Source organism: Aotus nancymaae, unplaced genomic scaffold, assembly GCF_030222135.1.
Source record: "Aotus nancymaae isolate 86718 unplaced genomic scaffold, 86718_ANA_hifiasm-v0.15.2.pri h1tg000008l, whole genome shotgun sequence".
Classification (NCBI taxonomy): domain Eukaryota; kingdom Metazoa; phylum Chordata; class Mammalia; order Primates; family Aotidae; genus Aotus; species Aotus nancymaae.
In genome coordinates, this window is record NW_026988419.1 from 26,673,025 (window position 1) to 26,697,105 (window position 24,081).

General features: G+C 38.1%; 2 protein-coding genes across 2 annotated transcripts in view; one reads left to right on the forward strand and one right to left on the reverse strand.

Annotated features, from left to right (window-relative positions):
* DYTN (dystrotelin) overlaps nt 1-6,832 on the forward strand; it is a 64,536-nt gene extending 57,704 nt beyond the window's left edge. The window contains exon 13 of the mRNA XM_012446251.2: nt 6,732-6,832. Within this exon, the coding sequence (XP_012301674.2) occupies nt 6,732-6,832 (101 nt within the window). The remainder of the gene's footprint in view (nt 1-6,731) is intronic.
* Nucleotides 6,833-9,268: 2,436 nt separating this feature from the next.
* On the reverse strand, nt 9,269-15,935 carry FAM237A (family with sequence similarity 237 member A). The gene is made up of 3 exons (XM_021667677.2): nt 15,840-15,935; nt 13,696-14,117; nt 9,269-9,948 (listed from the first exon to the last, which is right to left on the reverse strand). The coding sequence occupies exons 2-3, from the start codon at nt 14,111-14,113 to the stop codon at nt 9,815-9,817; spliced, it is 552 nt and encodes a 183-aa protein (XP_021523352.2). The 5' UTR covers nt 14,114-14,117; nt 15,840-15,935; the 3' UTR covers nt 9,269-9,814.
* Nucleotides 15,936-24,081: the final 8,146 nt, after the last annotated feature.

Consider the following 24,081-nt stretch of genomic DNA (forward strand, 5'->3'; position numbering starts at 1 on the left):
TTGGACCAGCATGGAAACACACCATAGTTTTTCCAACAGGCTCAATGCAAAGCAAGCAGGAAAATAAAACCCATATCCCAGCTTCTCACTTGGGTGGGAGACAACTGGACCATGCCTACAACCTTCTAACTCTTCTGGGGGCTCTCCAAGGAACTGGGCTTCTGCCTAACCTGTCTCAAACTACTGACAAGACTCATCATATTCTAGATGCCTGAGAGATGCTTAAAAACAAAAGGCAGCTGAAACTAGTATGAAGGTTTGAGAAGCCCTCCAGAATCTCTGACCAGGCTTTGCTGAGGATCTTCTTCTGTATGAAGCCAATTTTGAAGACTAAGAGAGAGAGTTATTTTTTTCTATTGCACAGATACTAACATAAAGAGTAAAGAAGAAGAAGTAATAGAGAAACATAGTCCAGCAAATAAGACAGAGCTCCAAAATGGACGCTTATGAAATGGTAATATTTGAATTCTCTGACAGAGAATTCAAACTAACCATCATAAAGATGCCCAATGAGCTCGGGAGAACATTACATGAACAAAATGAGAATTCAGCAGAGATAGAAAAATTTTTAAAAGAACTAAACAATAGTCTTGGAGCTGAAGAATATAATAAATAACTGAACTAAAAATTTCAATAGAATTGTTCAACAGCAGACTAGATCAAGCAGAAAAATTAGCAAACCCAAAGACAGAGCATTTGAAATTATCTGAAGAAAAGAGAAAAAAGAAGAAAGAGTGATCAAAGTTTAAGGGACATATGGGATGCCATTAAGCAGACCAATATTTGCAATATGGGAGTTGTAGAAGCAGAGGAGAAAGAAAGGGTCAGAAAGCTTATTCAAATAAACAAGGGCAACAGCTTCTCCAATTTGGGAAAGAAAATGGATATCCAGATCCAAGAACCCTAACAGACCCTGAATTAGATGAACTGAAAGACTTCAACACTGAGACACATTATAATCAAATGTCAAAAGTCAAACACAAAAGAGAATTTTGAAAGTGGCAAGAGAAAAGTGACTTACCATGTACAAAGAAACCCTTATAAGATTGTAACAATTTTTACATCAGAAACCTCAGAAATGGGATGATATATTCAAAGCACTGAAAGGAAAAAAAAACTGTCAATCAAAAATACTATACCCAGAAGCTCATTAGAAAAGGTTAAATAGATAAAGGAAATAGAGAATACTATAATATGAAAACAGTGATATGTAAATAATTTTAATAATAATATAAAAGTTAAAGACTCAAATATTAAAAATAACATTAAAATGTTAATGAACCTAAAATACAAAAATATGTAAATTGTGATGTCAGTAACAAAATGTGGGCTGCCTGTGGTGGCTCACACCTGTAGTCCCAGCTCTTTGAGAGACTGAGTCAGGGAATTGCTTGGATCTAATGGTTCAAGACCAGCCTGAGCAACATAGTGAGACCACATATTTACAAAAAAATTTTAAAAATTATCCAGGTGCGGTGATGCATGCCTATAATCATACCCACTCAGGAGGCTGAGGAGGGAGGATCACTTGAGCATTGGTGTTTGAGGTTACAATGAGCTAATCACACCACTGCACTCCATTCTAGGTAAGACAACAAGATCCCATCTTTAAAATGACAACAACAACAAAACAAACAAGAAAAGGGTATGGGGACTAAAAGTGAAAACTTTTTTAATGCAATTGAAGTTATTATCATCCAAAATAGGTTGTTATTACTATAAGATGTTTTATATAAGTCTCATAGTAAGAGCAAACATAATAGCTGTCAAAGCTGCACAAAAGAAAAAAATGAATTAAATCATATAAAAACAAAAAAATGAAGACAGCAAACTCAGAGAAGGGGGGCAATACATTCTTTTTTTTTTCTTTTTTTTTTTTTTTTTTTTGAGATGGAGTTTCGCTCTTGTTACCCAGGCTGGAGTGCAATGGCCCGATCTCGGCTCACCGCAACCTCTGCCTCCTGGGTTCAGGCAATTCTCCTGCCTCAGCCTCCTGAGTAGCTGGGATTACAGGCATACGTCACCATACCCGGCTAATTTTTTGTATTTTTTCAGTAGAGACGGGGTTTCACCATGTTGACCAGGATGGTCTCGATCTCTTGACCTTGTGATCCACCCGCCTCGGCCTCCCAAAGTGCTGGGATTACAGGGAAGGGGGGCAATACAACTAAAAGATGAACAGGTAACAACTCTCAAAATGGCAAAATTGTCCTCCCCTATCAATAATTACCTTAAATGTAAATGGATTAAAGCCTCCAATCAAAAGATACACATACAGTTGCTGAATGGGTTGAGGAAAAAGACCCAACTATATGCTGTCTACAAAAGACTCTCTTCAGATTTAAGGACACAAAGGCTGAAAATGAAGGTATGGAAAAAGATATTTTATGTGAATGGTATTCAAAAAATAGGAGGAGTGGCTATAGTTATATCAGACAAAATAGACTTTAGGTCAAAAACTCACACAAGTGACAAAGAAGTCATTATATAATGATGAAAGTATTAATTTACCCAGAAGATATAAGAATTATAATAATGTATACACCAAACATCAGAGCACCTATATAAAGCAATCATTGACAAAACTGAAGGGAGAAATAGATAGTGATATAATAATAGTAGGAGACTTCAATAAACCACTTACAATAATGAATAGAACCTCCAGACAGAAAGTCAATAAGTAAATAGTAGACTCGAACAACACAGTAAACCATATAGGCCTAAGAGACATATTAAGACTATTTCACCCAATAGTGCAGAATATACATTCTTCTCCAGCACACATGGAACATTTTCTGGGATAGATCATATGTTAATTCATAAAACAAGTCTTGACAAATTTAAGAAGATTGAAATCATACCAAATATCTTTTCCAACCACAGTGAAATAAAACTAGAAATTAATAGCAGAAAGAAAACTTTCTTGAACAACCAATGGGTCAAAGAAGAAATCAATGGCCAGGCTTGGTGGCTTGTGCCTATAATCCCAGTGCTTTCAGAGGCTGAGGTGGGAGGATCAATTGAGACCAAGAGTTGGGGACCAGCCTGAGCAACTTGTCAAGACCCTATCTCTACAAAAAAATTTTGTTTCAAATAGCTGGATATGTTGGTATGTCCCAGCTACTCAAGAGGCTGAAGCAGGTGGATGGCTTGAGCCTGGAGGTTCAAGTCTGCAGTGAGCTGTGATTGCACTGCTGCACTCCAGCCTGGGTGACAGAGCAAGACCCTGTCTCAAAGAAAAAGAAAATTTAGATGGGCATGATGACACATGCTTATAATCCTAGCTACTCAAGAGACTGAGAAAGAGAATCACTTGAGCCTAGGAGTTCAAAGTTACAGTGAGCTATAATCACAGCACTGCACTCCAGCCTAGTGATAGAGCAAGACTAGGTCTCAAAAAAAAAAAAAAAAATCCCACAATCATCACAATAGAGACAGGAAAAAAGCATGTTACAGAATTCAGTACACTCTCATGAGAAACTCTCAACAAACTAGGAATAGAAGGAAATTACCTCAACATAACAAAGTCCAAATATGAAAAGCCCACAGCTAACAACATATTCCTTTTTCTTAAAGGTGAAAAGCTGAAGTTTTTTCTTTAAGATCAAGAACAAAGCAAGGATGCCTATTTTCACTACTTCTATTCAACATAGCAATGGAAGTCCTAGCCAGAGTAATTAGACAAGAAAAAATAAAAAGAAAAGGCATCTCAATCAGAAAGGAGCAAGCAAAATGATCTCTATTTGCACATGCCATGATCTTATATGTATGACGCATGGTTAGAGGTGGGGAGCAGGATGTTTATTCTTGTTCCTTTTGTCCCCATCTAAAACTGTCACTCAAAACTATTATTTTAAGTAATCAGAAAATAAAACTTAAAATTTAACAAATTCTAAGGAAATGACCAAGCTCAGGAGAGAACTTTATTTTTATCTCATTTGTTTAGAAGTTAATCTCAAATGTTGCCTGGGAATCCCAGAAATGTTTACTGGAATAGTAATGGATACACAGTTGACCCTTGAACAATATAAAAGTTAAGGGCACTGACCCTCCATGCTGCCAAAAATCAGCATATAACCCCTAAAACTTAAGTACTAATAGCCTACTGTTGAACAGAAGCCTTACCAGTAAAATAAACAGTTGATTCACAAGTATTTTGTATGTTATATGTATTATATATTGCATTCCTACAATAAAGTAAGCTAGAAAAAGAAAATGTTATTAAGGAAATCATAAGGAAGAAAATATATACTTACTATTCGTTAACTGGAAGTAGATCATCATAAAGGTCTTCATCTTCATCATCTTCACGTTGAGTAGGCTGAGGAAAAGGAGTTAGAGGAGGGTTGTTCTTGCTTTCTCAGGTATGGCAGAGGTGGAAAAAAATCCATGTATTAGTGGGGTCACACAGTTAAAACCCATTTTGTTCAAAGATTAACTATATTCATTGCTTCATACATAGATAGATAGATATAGATACAGATAGAGACAGAAGTAATTAATGGAAAAAGATAGACTTCCAGCATTTAAAGCTCCATGAAGGCAGAAAAACATGTCTAGTTGGTTCATCATTCAATCACTAATAAATTTGTTCAACAAATATTAATCAAGCATTCACTATGTGCCAAGCAGTGTGCTTGGTGCTGGTCATTTATTCTGAAGTGGGGTATGTTTCTATTTTTAAAACATTCTGGCACTGTGTGGAGAGTGACTTAGAGAAAGGCAAGGGGTGAGCAAAGAGACCAGGTAAGAGCCTACTGTAGTCTAGCCAAGGGATGATGGTGTGGCCCTGAACGCACGGTGATACACTTACTGCCATGGAGAAAGCTGGGAAAACAGTTACGCAGTTGGCAAATCAAGAGTTCTGTTTTGAACATATTGTGAGTTGCCTGAGAAACATCCAAATGAAGACATGAGAGAGGCAATTAACATGTACAATCTGGAGCTCAAGGGAAAGGTCTTAGTACAGAGTGGCTATTCAATACATATTGGCTTGCTTAATTAATTATTGTAAATAAGATATGGGCTCAGTATTCTGGTTGCCCAGGAGAGTGAACATAGACTAAAAAACCTAATTCTTTTTCATTTCTACATCTATCATTCTTGTAGCCTCTTCTCACATCCCTGATTTATTTGAATGCTAGATAGACTTTTAATTACATTTAAGTGAATTATTTTGTGTGATTTTCTCTGGACTGCCAATTTCACAAGTGTTCCATCTAACATCTCATTAGGTCTCTACCTATGTTCTATATTAATTCAGTCCTTAAATTTATTTAATCCCAAGTATATACCAAGCAACATGCCAGGTGTTAGGTGCATATCTTTGGCTATTTTTAATATTTCAAGGGACTAGAGCTGAAAAAGAAAACAACAAATAACAATAAGAAAAATTACAGTATATGAAATTGATTATGGCTTTCCTATTTATTATTGCTGTATTTCACGTTTTTATCACTGTGGTCTGAGAAACAATATCTTAAAATAAGTTTGCTTCTGGACAAGGTTTGTTAGTCAGACAATAAAATATTATTTAGTCAAGGTCCTCTGGAACAGTATTGGAGGATAAGTGGAATTAAAAATGCATGAACCCTCTCTCCTTATGTTCAACAAAAAACAGCACAGATGGACCCACAATATAAATTACGTAGCTAAAAAGTAAACAACTAACAAAATAAATCTGTCCATATTTTCATTTCCTGTGATCTTATTTTTTATTAATTACACAAATAATGTAATACTGCATGTTTATTGTAAATTAAAATGCTAAGTACACAGATTTTTTTAAAAGTGAATTCATCATCATGCTCTTCACTCCCTCCCACCTGTTTTTCAGAGGTATCCACTATTAACAGTTTAGTGAGTTTCCTTCAAACTGTTTTCTGTGTACATATGTATGTCTTTACTTTTTCAACATAAGTTAGATTATACTATACTTTTGCCTTCTTCACTTGTTCAATATCTTAGACATTGAGAAATGTCATTTTTAAAATGCTGCATAATATCCCAGGGTGTAAATGTACCATAATTTATTTATTGGTATATAATTAAGTTGCTTCCAATTTTTATTATCACAAAAATACTTTGGTACATATCCTTATAATATATATCTTTATGTGCAAATGTAAATATGTTTGTAAGATCAATTCCTAAAAACAGAACTCTTTAAGTTAAAGATTATGCATATCAAAATTTTAGTTGATACCTGCCAAATTGTAGATGTTTCTACACCACAGTCCCTAGTACAACAGATCATAGAGGCCACTCAAACCATTAATCAGGTAACTATAGAGCCCTGTTTCTCAAAGTGTTGTGTCTGGACTGGCTGCATCAGTATCACCTGGGAATTTAACAATACATATAAATGCTCAGGCTCCGTCCCAGCTGAACAGAATCTGAACTCTGTAGGTGAGGTCCAGCAATCGGTTTTAACACTCTCCAGGTGATTTTGATATACACCAGAGTTCTGGAGCCAATAGTAGGCTTTCTGGCTACTCCGATTTGTGCTAGGAGCTATGGGAAAATGCCTCATAAGAACTTATGCCTGGCTGAATTCATAGTATTGATCATGGTAAATAACAGCCATCTTATTTGCTAGCTAACTTAAGGGCACTGTCCTCAAGAACTGAGGAAAAAATAGATTCTGTTTCTTCTCCATGTGAGAGCTTTATTAAGATCTTTGTGAGAACTTATAGGCATGTTTCTCTGACTCTCCTGTTTGTTGACTTCAGGCTCGGAGTCTTCAGTAAACATGGATCTGTACAGTGGAGCTCAGCGAGTGTGCAGGGCCTTCTCTGCTCTTGTTGATCAAATCACCTTGCCCAGTTTGTAGTGAAATGGAGTCCAGGCTCAAAGGCTTCTTGGTGTGATGAAAAAATGCAGCTGCACATCTGTATTAAAAGAATTAAGACTTCTACCCTTCTTTTAATAATTTGGTGTGAACTATGAAGAAAATAAGTTTTGTTTTTTGATCTCCCTACTTATGTATCTTAGGTCTTCATTTCAGAGTAAGGGTTAGGGGTTAGGGGGGTGAGTAGAGGATGAAGAAGGAAAGAAGAAATGGCAGTCAGATCTCTGCATGCAATGGTCATGAATACCTCCGGAGTAACATTCAAGTGTGTGACCTCATGGATGCCTGCGACTGTCTTCCTCAAGTATCATATAAATTACTGAATTGATGGCCTAATTTTTTATCTTGATGTTTCTGCTGGAGAATAGGCTTAGCAAATAACTAAATACACACACACACACACACACACACACACACACACACACACACACGGTTGACTGCATGTAAAACTGGTAACATCTGAATAAATTTGGATTATACCAATATCAGTTTCCTGGTTATAATATTGTGCCATAGTTAGGCAAGATGGTCCCATTGGGGAAACTAGATGAAGGGCATACAAATGTCTCTGTATTATTTCTTATAACTGTATATGAATCAAGTATCTCAAAATAAAAAATTTAATATGAATGTTTGTCTCTAAAACCTCCACATTTGACAAGTTTCACCAAAGCATCTGTGTGCCTCCTTTCTCTGTATGTTGGATTAGGTTACAGATGCTTAACTTACTAATGTGCAAAGTAGTAGCTAACCTTTTTTGACTGTTAGAGCACTTAGTTTTTAAGCATTTTCTATGTACTAACTCATTTAATCCTCACAAGAAACCTAGGTAGTATATATCTCATTTTATGAGGAAAATGAGGCACAAAGAGGTTTAGTAACTTGTCCAAAGTGATTTGGCCACTTCTTGATGAGCTGAGATTTGAACTCAGCTTCTGAACCAATATTATAACCACTACTCTGTACTTCCTTTCAATAAATATTGTGGTGATTTCAATGTTTTTGTCTATTATCTTGAGATGCAGGCCATCTCATTCATAGAGGTTGTAGATTTTTATATGATCTGTAATTCCTAAAATTGTTTACAGAGTGAAATAATGTCCCATTGGATGGGATCAGGACTAGGTTATCCCTGTTCCATCTAATAGTTTTTAATCTGCTTTTTAGCCTGTCCTAAACTTTTGGTTTTAGTTTTGTCATTTAGCATAGTTACTCTCCTTTTTACTTCATCCCAGCTTGTTCCTTACACATTTGATAAGCATGCCCTTCATCAGCAAGCTGTAGCCCCCGGGCCAAATTCTGCTCACTCCCTGTTTTGAACAGGCTATGAGCTAAATGTGGTTATTACATCTTTTTAAACCATTGAAAAAGTCCAAAGAAAAATATTCTGTGGCACTTGAAAAGTATATGGATTCCTATTTCAGTGTCCATAAACAGAGTTTTATTGGAACACAACTATATTCATTCATTTATGTATTGTAATAACGCTTTTGTTCTGCCAAGGCAAAATTGATTAGTTACAGCAGAGACTGGATGGCCCACAAAGCCTGTAATTACTATCAGACTACAGAAAAAGATTGCATTCCCTGTAGTGGAGTACCAAGGTGAGGGAAGAACAACAGGCTCTTCTGCAAACTCATTCTCCAAGTGTAGTGTCTCTTCAATGATTTATGAGATAATGAATTTGCATGATAGCTTTGAAGAATATGATGAAAAACATTAGAGAAAGCATCAGAATGCAAAGAATGAGCCTGTATGTAGAAAAGGTAGTCAAAGGGTGGCAGCTTTTTGGTAAAATACTAATTTTCCCAACCAACCAGTAGCTGAGGCTGGGCCTTCTCCCCCACCTCGTTCCCCAAGCTTCCTTTCCATGTTGTCAAGACTCAGCTCATCTTCAAACGAAACTGTGTTTTCTGATAATAACCCTTTAGAAACAATTTCTAGCTTAAGGAGGGCCCTGATCTTTCAATGAAAACATATACTGAGGCTTCCTTTGGACCTGAAAAGAGCAAGGGAATTGCTAACATATCTGAAATTCAAACCAGCTGTCAATCCTATATATTGGTTATAATAGAATGATTGGAGAGCTGGGAATAATTAGAGATAAAAATAGCATTGTGTCTCAAACTCAAATACATTTGCTAATTGGACTTCTCTGCTATAAACCTTGTTCAGGCCTGGTCATTTTTCAGGGAAATAATTATTTATGGGTTCTTCTCTTATAATGCTGTTCACTTTATTTTGCTTTTCAGTGCAAAGTGTAACCACATATAGAGTTATAATATTTAATCAAATAGCAAATATGCTTAGTGGGAAATTATTTGTACCTATTTACACTTAAACATTATTTTATTAGAGTTTGGATGTCATTAGTGGTAACATTAAATATTCAAATAAAGAGACTCCAATCACATTACCTGGGGTCCAGAGCTTTTATTAATTTTGTTTTCATTTGAAGAATGCTTTTTTTTTGCCAGATTTTTGGTTTGTTTTACTTTTTGCTTCATTTGGTGTTCAAAAATATGCTCTCGAACAAGATTCAGATATCACGGATTGTCAGTAACTAGTAATTAATAAATACAGTCCCTTATGTGCCTGTGCATAAGCAATCTAAAGGCTTAGAAGCCATGCAGTGTATTCAAGTTAAATGTATGGCACACTAGTTTATTAACATGTCAAGCATCCCAAAATGAACTATTAAATGAATACAAGGAATCCCCCAGTAATCTCTGGAAGTTATTTAACTCCTTTAGACTGGGAGATAGACTGGCAGTAATGTCACCTTGAAGAAACATGCTAGCAGCTTAAAAAAAATGAAGCTTTAAATAAGTATACTGAGAGAATTTGGGTTAATATTTACCTCTGGACATTTCCACCATTTAAAATAAATAATTAATCAATAGTTAAGAGAAATGTTATATATGTATATTTAATTTCAAGTCATGAATTAGCTCCAAGTTCCAATTATTTTCTCTTTATTTTCTGGTTCACTTTTCCAATGACACTAGACCCACTCCTATGCACATGCATGCTTATCAGATCTTCAATCAACTCTTTCTTCTTTAAGAAAGCGGTCCTTAGGAGCTGAGAATATGTACCTGAAAGTAGAAAAATGAAACTTCTTAAGATCACCAAATTATTTTTGGGTTAATTAAATATCAATAAGTTATTTTTAAAAGGCAGGTTTGATGTTTCTGCCACTCTAATATCAAAACTCTGTATATATTTATTTCAGATGAATAGATGTAAATGTGTATATGTGCAAAGTCTTGGGTCCTATGCAGTTTAGTTACATAATCTAAAATAAAGAAATTATAATAAACACATTTCTTTGTCAATTAATAGGCATTGAAATATTTGTCTAATTTTTAAAAAGTGAAAAATAGTCATTATACAATTACTTATACAGAAATATAAAGATAAAATTTTAAACTGCCCATACTATAACCTCCTGGAGATAACCATAGTTTTGTGTATCCACACTTTATACTATAATTTATTTAACCACTACCCTATTGTGGGATATTTAGATTATTTCCAGGTTTCTTATTATTATAAATAATATTGCAATGAATAGCTTTGGACTACATCATTGACTGTATCTCTAAATGTTTCTTAATAGTAGATTTCTAGATGAGTAATTGCTGAATACATGGCTTAGAAAATTTCTTGGAGTGGGTGAAGTAGAAAATCAAGCACTGGAGCATCTATTTCTGTTTCTGAACCACTGTTTTCTCTTGTGGTTAGTGTTTAAAATATAAGCACTATGAACATTTGCCAGCTAGTGAGACACCAGCTGCAAACACCATCAGTTTATAAATCTAAATTTTAATTTTCTCATCACAGGGGAAAACAAAGACTCACTATTTTTCTAGAACATACAAAATACCAGGATCGGGAAGGCAGAGTTTTTTGTCCCTCTCAGTGGCAGAGCAAGGTTTGTTGAAGGAGGAGGACACTATTTTGACGCAAAGAAGAATGTACATTGAAATTTCTTCATTTGCATTGAAGCCTTTACTAACTCATGAGTTACTCTCAATTGTATTATTTTCTATTTGGGAGTCATCAGTATGCTCCTTCTCTTACTCTCCTTCTCTCTCTCTCCATCCCTCCCTCTCTCTCTCTCTCTCTCTCTCTCTCTGTGTGTGTGTGTGTGTATGTGAGTGTGTGTGTATGTGTGTGTGTGTCCCTTTCTCTCTTTCTTCCTTGACATAACCCATCAGAATTTAGTGGTTAACTAGTTAATCCTGGGTATGTCTTCTTCATACCTTCTCTTGGATACTTCAACCTTCAGTTATTAGTCCATGTCTTTCTAGACTAAATAACAATGATCTTTAGCGCCTTTTCTCATGATGACATCTCTAGCTCGTTTATTTCTGAACCTCGTCTATTCCTGCTCATCATTATTATAAACAGCCATAATGTCCAGGTCATCATCCAACTCAGTCAACTGTCCTTGGGGTGAAGACTCTTCTAGGCCCTTCCAGGCACATAGTTAAATAAGTGCCTTTCATATGATTCTTTTTTTATAGAATCATAGAACATTAGAACAGAAAAGATGAGACTTTGTGTATCATCTACTTTCTGTACACTTCTTTTTCAGTTGAAAAAACTGAGGGCTAATTAAGTTAGTTAACCTGCTCACAGTTACACAGTGATTTGATATTTTTTGTTTTCATATTTGTTGACTCAGTATTAACAAATATGATATATTAGCATGCAAAGTTATATAGGAGTTTTATGTTTTTGATCATAGTAAGATTTATCAAGTGCATTTAAACTATTTGATTTGAAGACATCAAAATAACAAGAACCTTTTTGTATATTATGTAGACACTTATTTTAGTTCTTCTTGTCTTCTGCCTTGATGATGTGATTTCCTTGAGAACTATAGAGACAAGCACTTCTTCACCTCCACTCCCATCCCAATCTAACAACTTATTATCCCCAGGGACAAAAGAAAAAACTACTGGAGGATCCATGCAGGTACATTCAGAGCCCAGTTGAACCACTAGAGATTTAACTAAGCCTCTTGAGATGAAATCTCAATGTTCCTGTTAACTATTTAAGTTTTGGACATGGTATTTCCTTGACCCAAGACCCTCTTTGACTATGGTTTTACAAACCAAATGGAAAGTCTTGTTTCTTGGTCTGCAAGCAATTGTTTGTGTCAAACATTAAAATAACCTCAATAAAGTGAAATGCTCACTCCTGCTACTTGGCTACTTGCATACCAGCTCTTTAAAGTTTGCAGACCAGGTGAATCACTAACAACTCTGTAGCAAGATGAAGGAAGTGACTTCCAAAGCTGAAAACCTTTATAAAATATATATATATATATATATAGTATATGTACATAACATTTTCATGTTCAACTGAATCCAAATAATATTTTCATTTATTCAGTGGACATGTCTTTGAGCTATTCAAAGTGAATGTAAGATAGAAAAAATATTGCTAGTGATTTGAGTAAGACAGCTAAATATGATTTTTTAAATATGGAAGAAAAGGCCCTACAGATCATCCTCAGCAGTATAGAATAAAAAAATATATGGTCTTTACTGAGTTGATTCCTGGGCAGCCTCTGTTCAAAATATTTTTATAATATGGATAACCAACATTTAAAAATATTCATTTGGTATTTCCACTTTAGTAGCAAGACTGGTGAAAGAATATTTACTCTAAAAAATAAAACTGGCTTGAGTTACAATAACACTAAAATAATAAACTTATTTATAAATTATAGCCATGAATTATCTGGATTTTTTTTGGATCAGCAAATCATGAGGATTTTTAATTACTAAGGTTAAAACAAACTAGATATATAAAAGCTCCAAAATATCTTGGGAAAGGGTAGCACTAGAACTACCACTGTTAATTCTTATTTAAATATGGAAATTACAGGAATATGTAACAATTCTAACAATAAAATATATAAATGTAAAAATTAGCTATGCCCCTGTTTTCTACTGTAGCATACATAATTCTAAAGAGTTATTGCCAAACAGCTCTTGATACAAGGTTTCAGTGCTCATTGGTTGAAATGACATCAGAAAGGAATAAAAATAATATGAATAAGGTCCAGGCATCTCTCTGATAACTCAGAGAGGCTTATGCAGCCTCATTCTAATTGTATAAGGGATATTTTTTTCTATACCCTCAGATGAGACTATTTGAATATAGTATTTACTTCAGTGAAAAAATCTCTAAATTTGCAGCAAGTTCCAACTTACTAAAAATTACTCAGATTGGTCCAAGTTAATTACTTATTTGAGATTCATTCAAAAAGCAACATGAAGTGAATCTACATGCCAGCTGACTTTTTTACTCTTTATTTCTTCAACTGAATACCTCTTAAAGAGCCTTTCCATTTACATGAAAGCAATGTTTATTTTGAGTTTAACAGGGGCAAGAGTTTGTGTGCTGCAAATATTCCCTAAGCTGATATTCAAGTCTTCTCAATTCCATGGCAAGTGGAAAACACCAGGTTATGACTGCCAATGTTCAGGCTAATAGTAAAAAATAAGGTTGATCTTGGGGCATCTCTTTATACTTTTGGATTGTATTTTGGGAATTGTACTTTTTCTCTTTTCTTTCTGACTCTTTCTTGCTACTGTTCACAGGAAGAATGAGGATGAGGACAATATGTTGATATAAACAGCTACTATGCAATGCAAAAACAAGTGTTATATATCTTCCTATCACTTGTGTGTTCTTGGGGTTCACCTCTTGAGAGGAATATGTATGACATTGGATTCCCCTAATGCCATTTTCCTTTTCCTCACACTTCAGTACATTCATACTTGATTGACCTTTCAAAAGACATGGGAGCTGGGGTTGACCACCTTGTTTACTTCTCGTGTGCTGTAGCTGTGCTGCTGAGATTTTCTCTTCCTCGCCAACCAATTGCCTCCTTCCTAAGCCATGGTTCCTAGAGAGCACACAGTCCACATAGATGTCCCAGAAGAGTTGGGCCAGATCCCAAAACAGTGCTCCATGCTTCAAGTTCTCAGATGACTTCAGGTAAATCATAAAATCCCAGAACCCTGAAACAGTGTTGGAAATGCGAGGCTTTCGCATTTCCAGGAGAAGCACTGAGGAGGATTCCCAGCACTGAGGATCAGCTTGGTTAAGAGCCAGCAGGTCTGTCTGGCTATGGCAGAAGAAAGGAGATACACAGCAAATTCCCACAATGAGCAGGGAGCAGGTGAGGCTCAAGGGGCGGTGGATTCCTCCTCTCTTCCCAGGATCAGCCATGGCCATAAAACTGCACAGGATGGAAATATTTTGTATCAGTCCTTGCATGTGCTTCACTTAGTAAAGAAAATAAGTATGCCCTTAAGAACCTTAGTTCCGGCAAAGGAAACACATCATTGTCACAAAGTAGGGAAATCTTAGCCTAGCTCCCATATCACAAGTTCCCTTCTATCTAAAATGACTCATTGCCAGACCAGGGAGTGAATATAAATTCAAGATAATTAGGCCAAGAAATATGCACTCCTAAGATGTGTTTTTTTAATAAAATGAATACATTAATCTGCTAATCTGTTTTCCCTGGTACAGAAGAATGTAGTTTAAAAGAATACGAAGTGAACATTTAAAATTTTTCTGCATTTAACTATTCTATAATATCTTAGTGAAACCTGGCTATCCTAATCTAGGGCTTCTATATAATAAGAATTTGAATATACTTAACCTTTAGATGCTTTCCTATTCACAGCGACTTTTAGTTTTTTAAAAAATACATCAGAATTGTCAAATGTTATAGTAAAATATATAATGTGTATTTTATAAATGTAAAATTTATAAAACAAATATGTATTTTTATAATAATATAAAATATATTTATTTTATAAATATATATTTATAAAAATGTAAAACAAGAAAATGTGCTGAAAGTATGGATGAATACATGTGGAAACACATATATTCAACCCATTAGAGTAAAATCAATACACATTTTACAAACACCTAAAATGTTCTGCAATTCTAATATAACTTTCATAAAAATGTTTTATAATTTCTCTGTTCTTGCTATGAATCTCAAGGATTTTTTAAAAAAATGTGACTGTCTTCAACTCTTCTGGATTTCAATGTCTGTTGCCATAAAATTGAGACATCCACATACCACTTTGATATTGTTCTTTTGCTACTACTTCAGACAAGTGCAATGAGAAATGACGCCCTTAAAATAATAATAACCTAAATGTTCGCTTTTTGTCAGAAAAAGCGCATCTATTCCCTCACAGACTATAGAAAATATATATCACACTTAAACAACTCTGACATAAAGAAAAAACAGGAAGGGCACATACAGCTCACTTTCAGGTTTGCATTATATTTCCAAACCTTTTAGATAGTAATATCATGAAAGCAAGCAAAATACAGTTTATGGGAATACTCTTATATTGGAACATTTGATGATAATGCCATAAAATGGATAATCTGTCTCTTCTGAACAGCAGTAGGACACGTTGAGCTATCGTTAAATAAATACTTCAGAAACTGTCTTTGAACACGCATGTTCCTATTTTGAAGGAGCATGTTAGAGATACAAGATTATTCAAAAAATATTTCCTCTATCTTTCATATCATGTATGCATTATCTCTACTCAAAATCGTATTTGTTGTGTCCCTTTCCGAACTAAAATATCGAGGCACCTTGAAGGGTGGTTTTCCTAAAGGACAAGTCTAAGCTAAGTTTTCAGAGGACAGGACTCTGTCCAAGGTGCTGAAGTTGGCGTTGTCCGGGACTCCGTTTGCTAGCGCCTCGGCGCTCAAATTGGCTCCTTTAGGGCTCCTTCTAAATTTTAGGAGAGGCTTCCCAGAGCCTGGAAAGGTGTTTCTCTAAGTTCCTTGAACCTGGGGTCCTCCGTGCACCCCTGTACGAGCCTCGCGCTGAGTCTCGGCCCCGCACTTGGTTCAGCAGCCTCACCCTCCTCGGGGCGGAGCTGCCAGGGACCCGCTCCGTCCTTTGGGCCCCACTCACCTCCCGACTCGGCGGCTCTAGTCCACGATGGCAAAAGAACTTCCCTCCGCACTCACCCGCCTGGGCCCCTCTGGGTTCCCTCGAACGCGTGGAGAGAGTTCCCTCTAGTGCGCGGAGCGGAAACGCTCAAGCTGCTCCCGAGCGAGTGGCTGTCCGCAGCTTTAGCGTCCCGGAGGCTACCGAGCCTCTACTTAAGCAGTGGGAGTGCTCGGCGCCTCTCCAAGTCTACGTCAAAGCTCCTGGAAACTGCCGCTACCTCTCGCCTCCAAGTCCATCTCCCGCACCCTCCTCTTCTCCCCCTCCCCGGAGAATTTCGGTTCAGGGAACCAACAGGCCGGGCCACACACACCCTCACTGGTCCTGATCCGCACCCACTCTGCACCTGGCGGAGTTCAGCCTCGGTGCTGCTGGGCTTCCCGCTTCCATCACGGGGGGCGTGCCGCGGCGGCGGGAACTGCAAAGTTAGGGCCCAGCTCGGTGCGGGTCCAGGGGACATAGGGGGTCCCTGCTCACCACAAGGGCCTCGTCTGAGAATAAAGGGATGTGAGATAAGACTGTGGACTCTTGGGGTCGGAGAAAGAACATGAGCACCCTCTCAGCGCTCAGCAAGGGCTCAGAGGAAATAAGGCGCCTCTCCAACATTCCAGGTGTGAATTTCTCCTGCCTGCCTGTAGCCCTGCGCTGAAAGGAGGAAAACACCCCCGAGGGCAGAGATGTGGACAGGAACTTGGTGCTGCTGGAAGCGCCCCCTGACTGGGGCCAGGACACCCCGTCGTTTCCAGACCCTGGCCTGGATCACTCAGGAGACTGGGTTGCTGCTGGCATCGCTTTGCTCAGCACACCTTCAAGCCCCCTTCAAGCCCCCTTCACAGCAGGGTTCCTGCTTTCCAAGAAAAAAAAAGTGCCCGGGGATTCCCTTTGATTCTCACCTCACAGTCAGTTACTATCGCAGTCCCAGAGTAGAGCCCTGTCACTGCACCAGTGCTCTGCTGAACTTAAGTGCCTACCTTAACTGAAACATACCCAGCCAAGGGGCCTGAGGCAAAAGTCTTCCCTTTGCATGTGTTTCCAGGTTTTGCCCCTTCCCTCAAAATTCCCTCAGCTCCTGAAAACCACTTGTAGTCTCCATTAACTGAAGGCTTTTGTGCCAGCTCAATAGTATCCATGGTTACCTTCCAGAGGGGCACAAGGCTTTATAGTAAGGTTTACTGAGGCCACAGAGAGCCAGCCCCCTCCCCAAGGTACCGTTAAATAGGAGATCTGAAGGGAGTTCTGAGGGGCTCTGACCTATTCCTCCTGCTTGGAAATGATGGAGTGTACTTCAGTTTCTCTATGTGTGAGCTGGGCATCTTATCTAATGCCTGCTTCTATTCACCCCATAAGGCTGTGGGAATAGATCAAGGGTGAAGTCTTAGACTTGCTTCCTGAACCTCAACGACCTCATGCCTTTGGAGAAGGTTATCAGAGAAACAAGGCATTTTAGCACGGTGTGTGAGTACAGGGCTGGAGACTGGCATAGGAGAACCCAGAGGAGGAAAAGGGGTTGGAAAAGACAGAGAAAGCATCTTGGAGGTGACTCGTGAACGTCTGGAAAAAGTTGTACAAGTATCCTAAAGCCAAAAGGCTGGTGGTGGTCACCTTCAGGGGTAGAAGACAGAACAAGCAAAGGCAGAGAGGGAGTGTTCACAGCAGTTCATGCTTCGAGGGAGTGAAGTCAAAGAAAGCACTATAGAGAGAGAAGGCCAAACAGAACAGAGGTAAAGATGTGTCTCCTGGTTTGGGACATGTCAATAGTTACATTACTCTTGAAAACATTGATATATAAATATGCAGTGCTTACTTTATTTTCAAGTGCCTATGTGTTAGGCACTATTTGACATGCTGTGTACACAGAAGGAACAAAACAAAGTCCTTGCATGCATGTAGCTTACATGCTAGTTGAGACTGGAGTGAAAGAGAAAAAGATTTATTTATATTTTAATTTTAAAACTATATACACATATATAGGTATATATGTATACATCTGTACACACACATATATAATGATTTATGATTCTAGTTTCTTGTTGATTGGTGAGTTTACAGCTATCAAAAACAAACACGTGAACAGCTAATTAAATAAACAAGTAGAGCCATGCATGAGTCAATAAAGAGAAGTTTATCTGTTATTCTGAAGCCCAGGAAAAAATATATGAGTAAATGTCAGATGTGATAAGAAAAACAAAGGGTCAGCCAGATGCAGTGGCTCATGCATGTAATCCCAGCACTTTGGGAGGCTGAGACAGGTGGATAACCTGAGGTCAGAAGTTCAAGACCAGCCTGGCCAACATGGTAAAACCCTATCTCAATAAATAAATAAATAAACAAAAATTAGCTAGGCATGGTGGCACGCACTTGTAGTCCCAGCTACTCAGGAGGTTAAAACACGACAATCACTTGAACCCAGTAGCAGAGGTTGCAGTAAGCCAAGATCATGTCACTGCACTCCAGCCTGGGTGACAAAGCGAGTCTCTGTCAAAAAGATAAAGGGTCATCAACAAAAAGTAAAGCAGGGAAAAGGATGATGGAGATCTATTTTTATTTTATTTTATTTTTTTGAGAGGGAGTCTTACTCTATGGCCCAGACTGGAGTGCAGTGGCACGATCTTGGCTCACTGCAACCCTCACCTTCAGGGTTCAAGTTATTCTCCTGCCTCAGTCTCCCAAGTAGCTGTGACTATGGGCACGTGCTACCACACCCAGCCAATTTTTTGTATTTTTAGTAGAGATGGCATTTCACTGCGTTAGCCAGGATGGTCGGTCTCAATCTCCTGACCTCATGATCCACCCGCCTCAGCCTCCTAAAGTGCTGGGATTACAGGCGTGAGTCACCACACCCGGCCAAAGAGCTATTTTATATAGAATACTAAGAGAAGCCCTTCCTGGTAAGAAGATATTTGAGCAAAGACCCAAAAAAGTGAGAGAGTGAGTTATGCATAGTAAAAGAATGCTCGGCCAAGCGTGGTGGCAAGCGTCTATAGTCCCAGCTACTCGGGAGGCTGAGGCAGGAGAATCACTTGAACTCAGGATGTGGGGAGGTTGCAGTGAGCCAACGTTGCTTTACTGCACTCCAGGCTGGGCGACAAGAGCAAGACTCTGTTAAAAAAAAAAAAAAAAAAAGAATGCTCCGGGTTAGGGGTTGGGGAAACAACTGTGATGGCGTTGGAACAAGTGTGGTGTGAGTGAGAAGGACGTTTTTGATGCATAGCGGCAGGACATGAGGTCAGAGAAATGACAAAAAGTGACCAAAAAGTCCATGTTGGTTGTTCAGTAGAGAACAGAGCAGAGGGGAGCAAGGGATGAGGCAGGGAGCTCAGTTAGGAGCTGTTGCAATCAAGGTGGGATAAGATGGTGGAATAGATAAGGGTGACAGCAGTGGAGAGGGAGAAAGGGGTCAGAGTCTGAATATATTTTGATGGTAGAAGGGACAAGATTTGTTGATGGTCTGGATATAAGGTCCAACAGAAAGAGAGAAATTGAAGATGACAAGAAGTTTTCGGGACTACGTAACTGGAAATTTGAATCACCATCAGCTGAAAGGATAAATGGTTTGAGGAATAGGTTTAGGAAAGGGAAATAAGAATCTGGTTTTGAACATGTTGAGTATGAGATGACTGACATCCAGTGGAAATTCTAAGTAGGTAGGAAAGAAGGGGGAACTTAAGATAAATATTTGGGATACAGTGCTCTGGAAACAGGTCCAGATTTGGGATTTCATCAACATGTAGGCAATATTTTGAACCATCAGAGAAAAGTGTGGAAACTGGCTACAATAGTAGCCTTGGGATAGAACCTGGAAAATGCCAGTATTTGAGTGATTAAGAAACAAAGAGATAGGACGAACCAGGAAAGTGTGCTGCCTTAAAGCCAATAAGCTAGAACTTTTCACATAAAGAAGAAATCAACAGTATCACACAAACTCACTTGAGGAGGACAGTAAAATGAAGACAAAAACGTTTTCATTGGATCTCAAAAATGCCAGGTCACTGAGAAGCTTATTAAGGGCAATTTCAGCTAAATGTTAGGTGAGGAGAAGTTGTGGTGGGCTGAAGCAGATATGGAAGGTGAGAAAATGAAGACAGTGTTTATGGGGCACTCTCCATGAAGTTCGAATGAGAGGGAGAAAGACGAGAGTGGAAGGTTAGGAGTTGGGCCTTGGTTATGTTTACAAGCTGAAGGGGAGAAACTTGTGGGGGGGGGGTTGTTGCAGATTAGGAGAAAAGGATGACTAACAACCTCAGAGGAAACATTAAGCAATAGGGGTGAGAGGATAAGGAGGAGCCAGCCTCTAACACAAGGAGAGGGCACTTGCCCTGGAAAACAGAGAGAGGAAGGGAGGCTCTCTGTTAGTGCAGATACCTGCTCTCTGCAGGTAGTATGGTGGGGGAGGGGGGTAGAAGTTAAGAGACGCGTGACCAATGGTCTCATTTTCTCAATGAAATAAGATGCATAGTGATGCACAAAAAAGTGAAAGCGGGTAGGTGTTAAGTAGGAAGCATAAAAAGAGTAGAAAAGCTGTGAATAATCCTTGAAGGAAAGCAGAGAGAGGGGAGAGGAGAAAAGAAATAGGAGAGAGGAGATAGACTAAGAACAGGATTCAAATCCCAGGTAAAGTTCGCATCAATTTGTCATAAATCATTTTGCATACTCGTCTAATTTTTTATAAGGTAGAATAACATAATAGTGAAGACAATCATGCTATGGATTCCTCACTTGTTATAGGTCATTGATTCTTAGATGCACTGTTTTGCACACTTAACCCCACTGAAATCAGGATGTACATGTCAACTGATGGCACCTGGTAACTAGAATTGCAGCATTTTAAAAATTTATTTATTTTTAATAATGAGATGTCTACAGTTTGATATAATCAAGTGCCTTTGATTTGATATAAAGCTTTGGGCACATTAGTTAATCTTTGTGAAATAGATTTCTTGTCTGTAAAATGGGCAGAAATGTTCCTCATGGTTAGTAAGAATAAAATGAGATAATATACAGAAAACACTTAGAATGGTGCTAAACGTAGCAAGACTTGACACATATTAGTTAATTTTTTTTTCCTTCTACAATGCTCATCTGACTGAATGTAGGAGAAAATAATGGTCATTACACCACTGATTAAAGGACTCATGGTGTAAGCAAGTTAGAAACAGAAGAGACTGCGGGTAGAGAAATGGAACACTGGGAGAAAAGTGGGGAACAGGAAGTCTCACTGAAGTCAGAGAAAACAGATGTAAGTGGAGTAAGGGAAGGGGATACTGAAAGGCAGGAGAGGGAGATTCATGACTCAGATTTCAGAGGTGGAGGTTTTCCCATTTTTGTGTTCTGAACCCTAAGCACAACTTAGGGTTCAGAAATAAGTGGCTAAAATGAAGTCATAAAGGCCACTGTGATTGAGCTCCACCTTTCTTACAAGTCTGAAAACAATGAATTGAAATGGTCATCCTGTTTCATAGAAGCTGAAGGTGTGTGACATCACCATCCTAATCAGATGGCCTAGAACAGCTCTTGACAATGGGAATAAAAATTATTTTAAAAGATGATTTAATTATGTCTAGCTGGTCTCTGCTCAAATGCTTTTTTTTCTTTTCAATATAACAGTCATGTGTTGCATAAGGATGATATTTCCATCAACAACAAACTGCATATAAGATGGTAGTCCCATAAAATTATAGTCTGTATTTTTACTGTATCTTTTTTGTGTTCAGATGCACAAATACTTACCATTGTGTTACAATCGCCTACAGTATTCAGTGCAGTAACATGCTGTACAAGTCTAGCATAAGAGCAATAGACTATAGTCTATAGCCTAAGTGTGCAGTAGGCTATACCATCTAGATTTGTATGAGTACATTTTATGATGTTCACACAACAACGAAATCACCTTACAATGCTTTTCTCAGAAAGTATCCCCAATATTAAGTAATGCATTACAGTAATTACTTGGGATGGACAGTTTTGACCTTCAGTATACTTTTATACAGTCACCCTGGAATGTAATGCCCTGATTAAATATTTATCATAAATATAAGTTACCAACTTACATTTGTAAATTAAGAAATCAGAGATCCAAGATGGCCGATTACTAGCAGCTCAGGATTGTAGCTCCCAGTGAAAGCGCAGAGAACGAGAGGACGCCACACTTTCAGATGAATATTTGTTGCTCACGGACCAGGAGATTCCCAGCGGAGGAGCCCCACGGGTCACCAGCGCGACTCTTGTGGCTGGCGCGGTGGTTTTTCTGGCGCCCTGGCGCGGCGGTTCTTGGTGCAGAGGAAACGGGACTGGGTCCCCTTTTGGTCGATGTTTGGAGCTCCGGGAAGGCAGAGTCACCTATTCAGCTGATTGAAAAAGGGACTCAAGAAGGAAGCCAGACTGGAGATTCCCAGGCAGAAAAGCACCATGAATCTTAATGCAGCTGTTTTAGCCAGCACAGTGCGTTGCTCAGATTCCGGTGCTGGGAATCAACAAGTTGGACATCCACTCAGAGACCTAATTTGAAAGTCGGTAATTACAAAAACGACAGGTGGATAAATTCACAATGATGGGAAAAAAACAGCGTAAAAAGGCTGAGAATACCCAAAATCAGAATGCCTCTCCCTCTACAGGGGATCACAGTTCCTCATCAACAAGGGATCAAGGCCTGATGGAGAACGAGTGCGTTCCAATAACAGAATTAGGCTTCAGAAAGTGGATAATAAGAAACTTCTGTGAATTAAAAGAACATGTCCTAGCCCAATGTAAAGAAACTAAGAACCTTGAAAAAAGGTTTGACAAAATCCTAACGAGAATAGACAATTTAGAGAGGAATATAAGTGAATTAATGGAACTGAAGAATACAATACGAGAACTCCGCGAAGTATGCACAGGTTTTAACAGTCGAATTGATCAAGCAGAAGAAAGGATATCAGAGTTCGAAGACCAACTTAACGAAATAAAATGAGAAGTCAAGATTAGAGAAAAAAGCATAAAAAAGAATGAGCAAAGTCTCCAAGAAATATGGGACTATGTGAAAAGACCTAATCTACGTTTGATAGGTGTACCTGAATGTGACAAAGAGAATGAATCCAAGTTGGAAAATACTCTTCAGGAGATTATTCAGGAAAATTTTCCCAACCTAGTAAGACAGGACAATATTCAACTCCAGGTAATACAGAGAACACCACAAAGATATTCCTCAAGTAGAGCAACCCTAAGACACATAATCGTTAGATTCACCAGGGTTGAAATAAAGGAGAAGATTCTAAGGGCAGCTAGAGAGAAAGGTCAGGTTACCCATAAAGCGAAGTCTATCAGACTCACAGCAGATCTCTCAGCAGAAACCCTACAAACTAGAAGAGAGTGGGGGTCAATATTCAATATCCTCAAAGAAAAGAATTTTCAACCCAGAATCTCATATCCAGCCAAACTAAGCTTCATAAATGAAGGAAAAAATAAAATTTTTCACAAACAAGCAAGCACTCAGAGATTTCATCACCACCAGGCCTGCTTTACAAGAGCTTCTGAAAGAAGCACAATACACAGAAAGGAACAACCAGTATCAGTCATCCCAAAAACTTACCAAAAGGTAAAGAATATCTCCATAATGAAGAATCTACATCAACTAATGGGCAAAATAGCCAGCTAGCATTAAACGACAATATTAAACTCACAAACATCAAGATTCATCCTAAATTTAAATGGATTAAATGCCCCAATCAAAGACACAAACAGGCAAAACGAATAAAAAGTCAAAACCCATCGGTACACTGTATCCAGATCCATCTCATAAGCAAGGACACACAAAGGCTCAAGACAAAGTGTCGGTGGAAGACTTACCAATCAAATGGAGAGAAAACAAAACAAAACAAAACAAAACAAAAATAAAATAAAATAACAGGAGTTGTAACTTTCGTCTCTGACAAAATAGACTTTTAACAGTAACAAAGACTAAAAGAAACAAAGAAGGACATTGCATAATGGTAAAAGGATCAATGCAACAACAGGAGTCAATGATCATAAATATATATGCACCCAATATAGGAACACCCAGATACATAAGACAAGTTCTTAATGACTTATAAAGAGACTTGGACTCCCGCACAATAATAGCGGGAGACTTTGACACCACATTGTTAATATTCGACAGATCAACGAGATAGAAAATTAACAGGGACATCTATGATTTGAACTCAGACCTGGAACAAGTAAACTCAGTGAATAT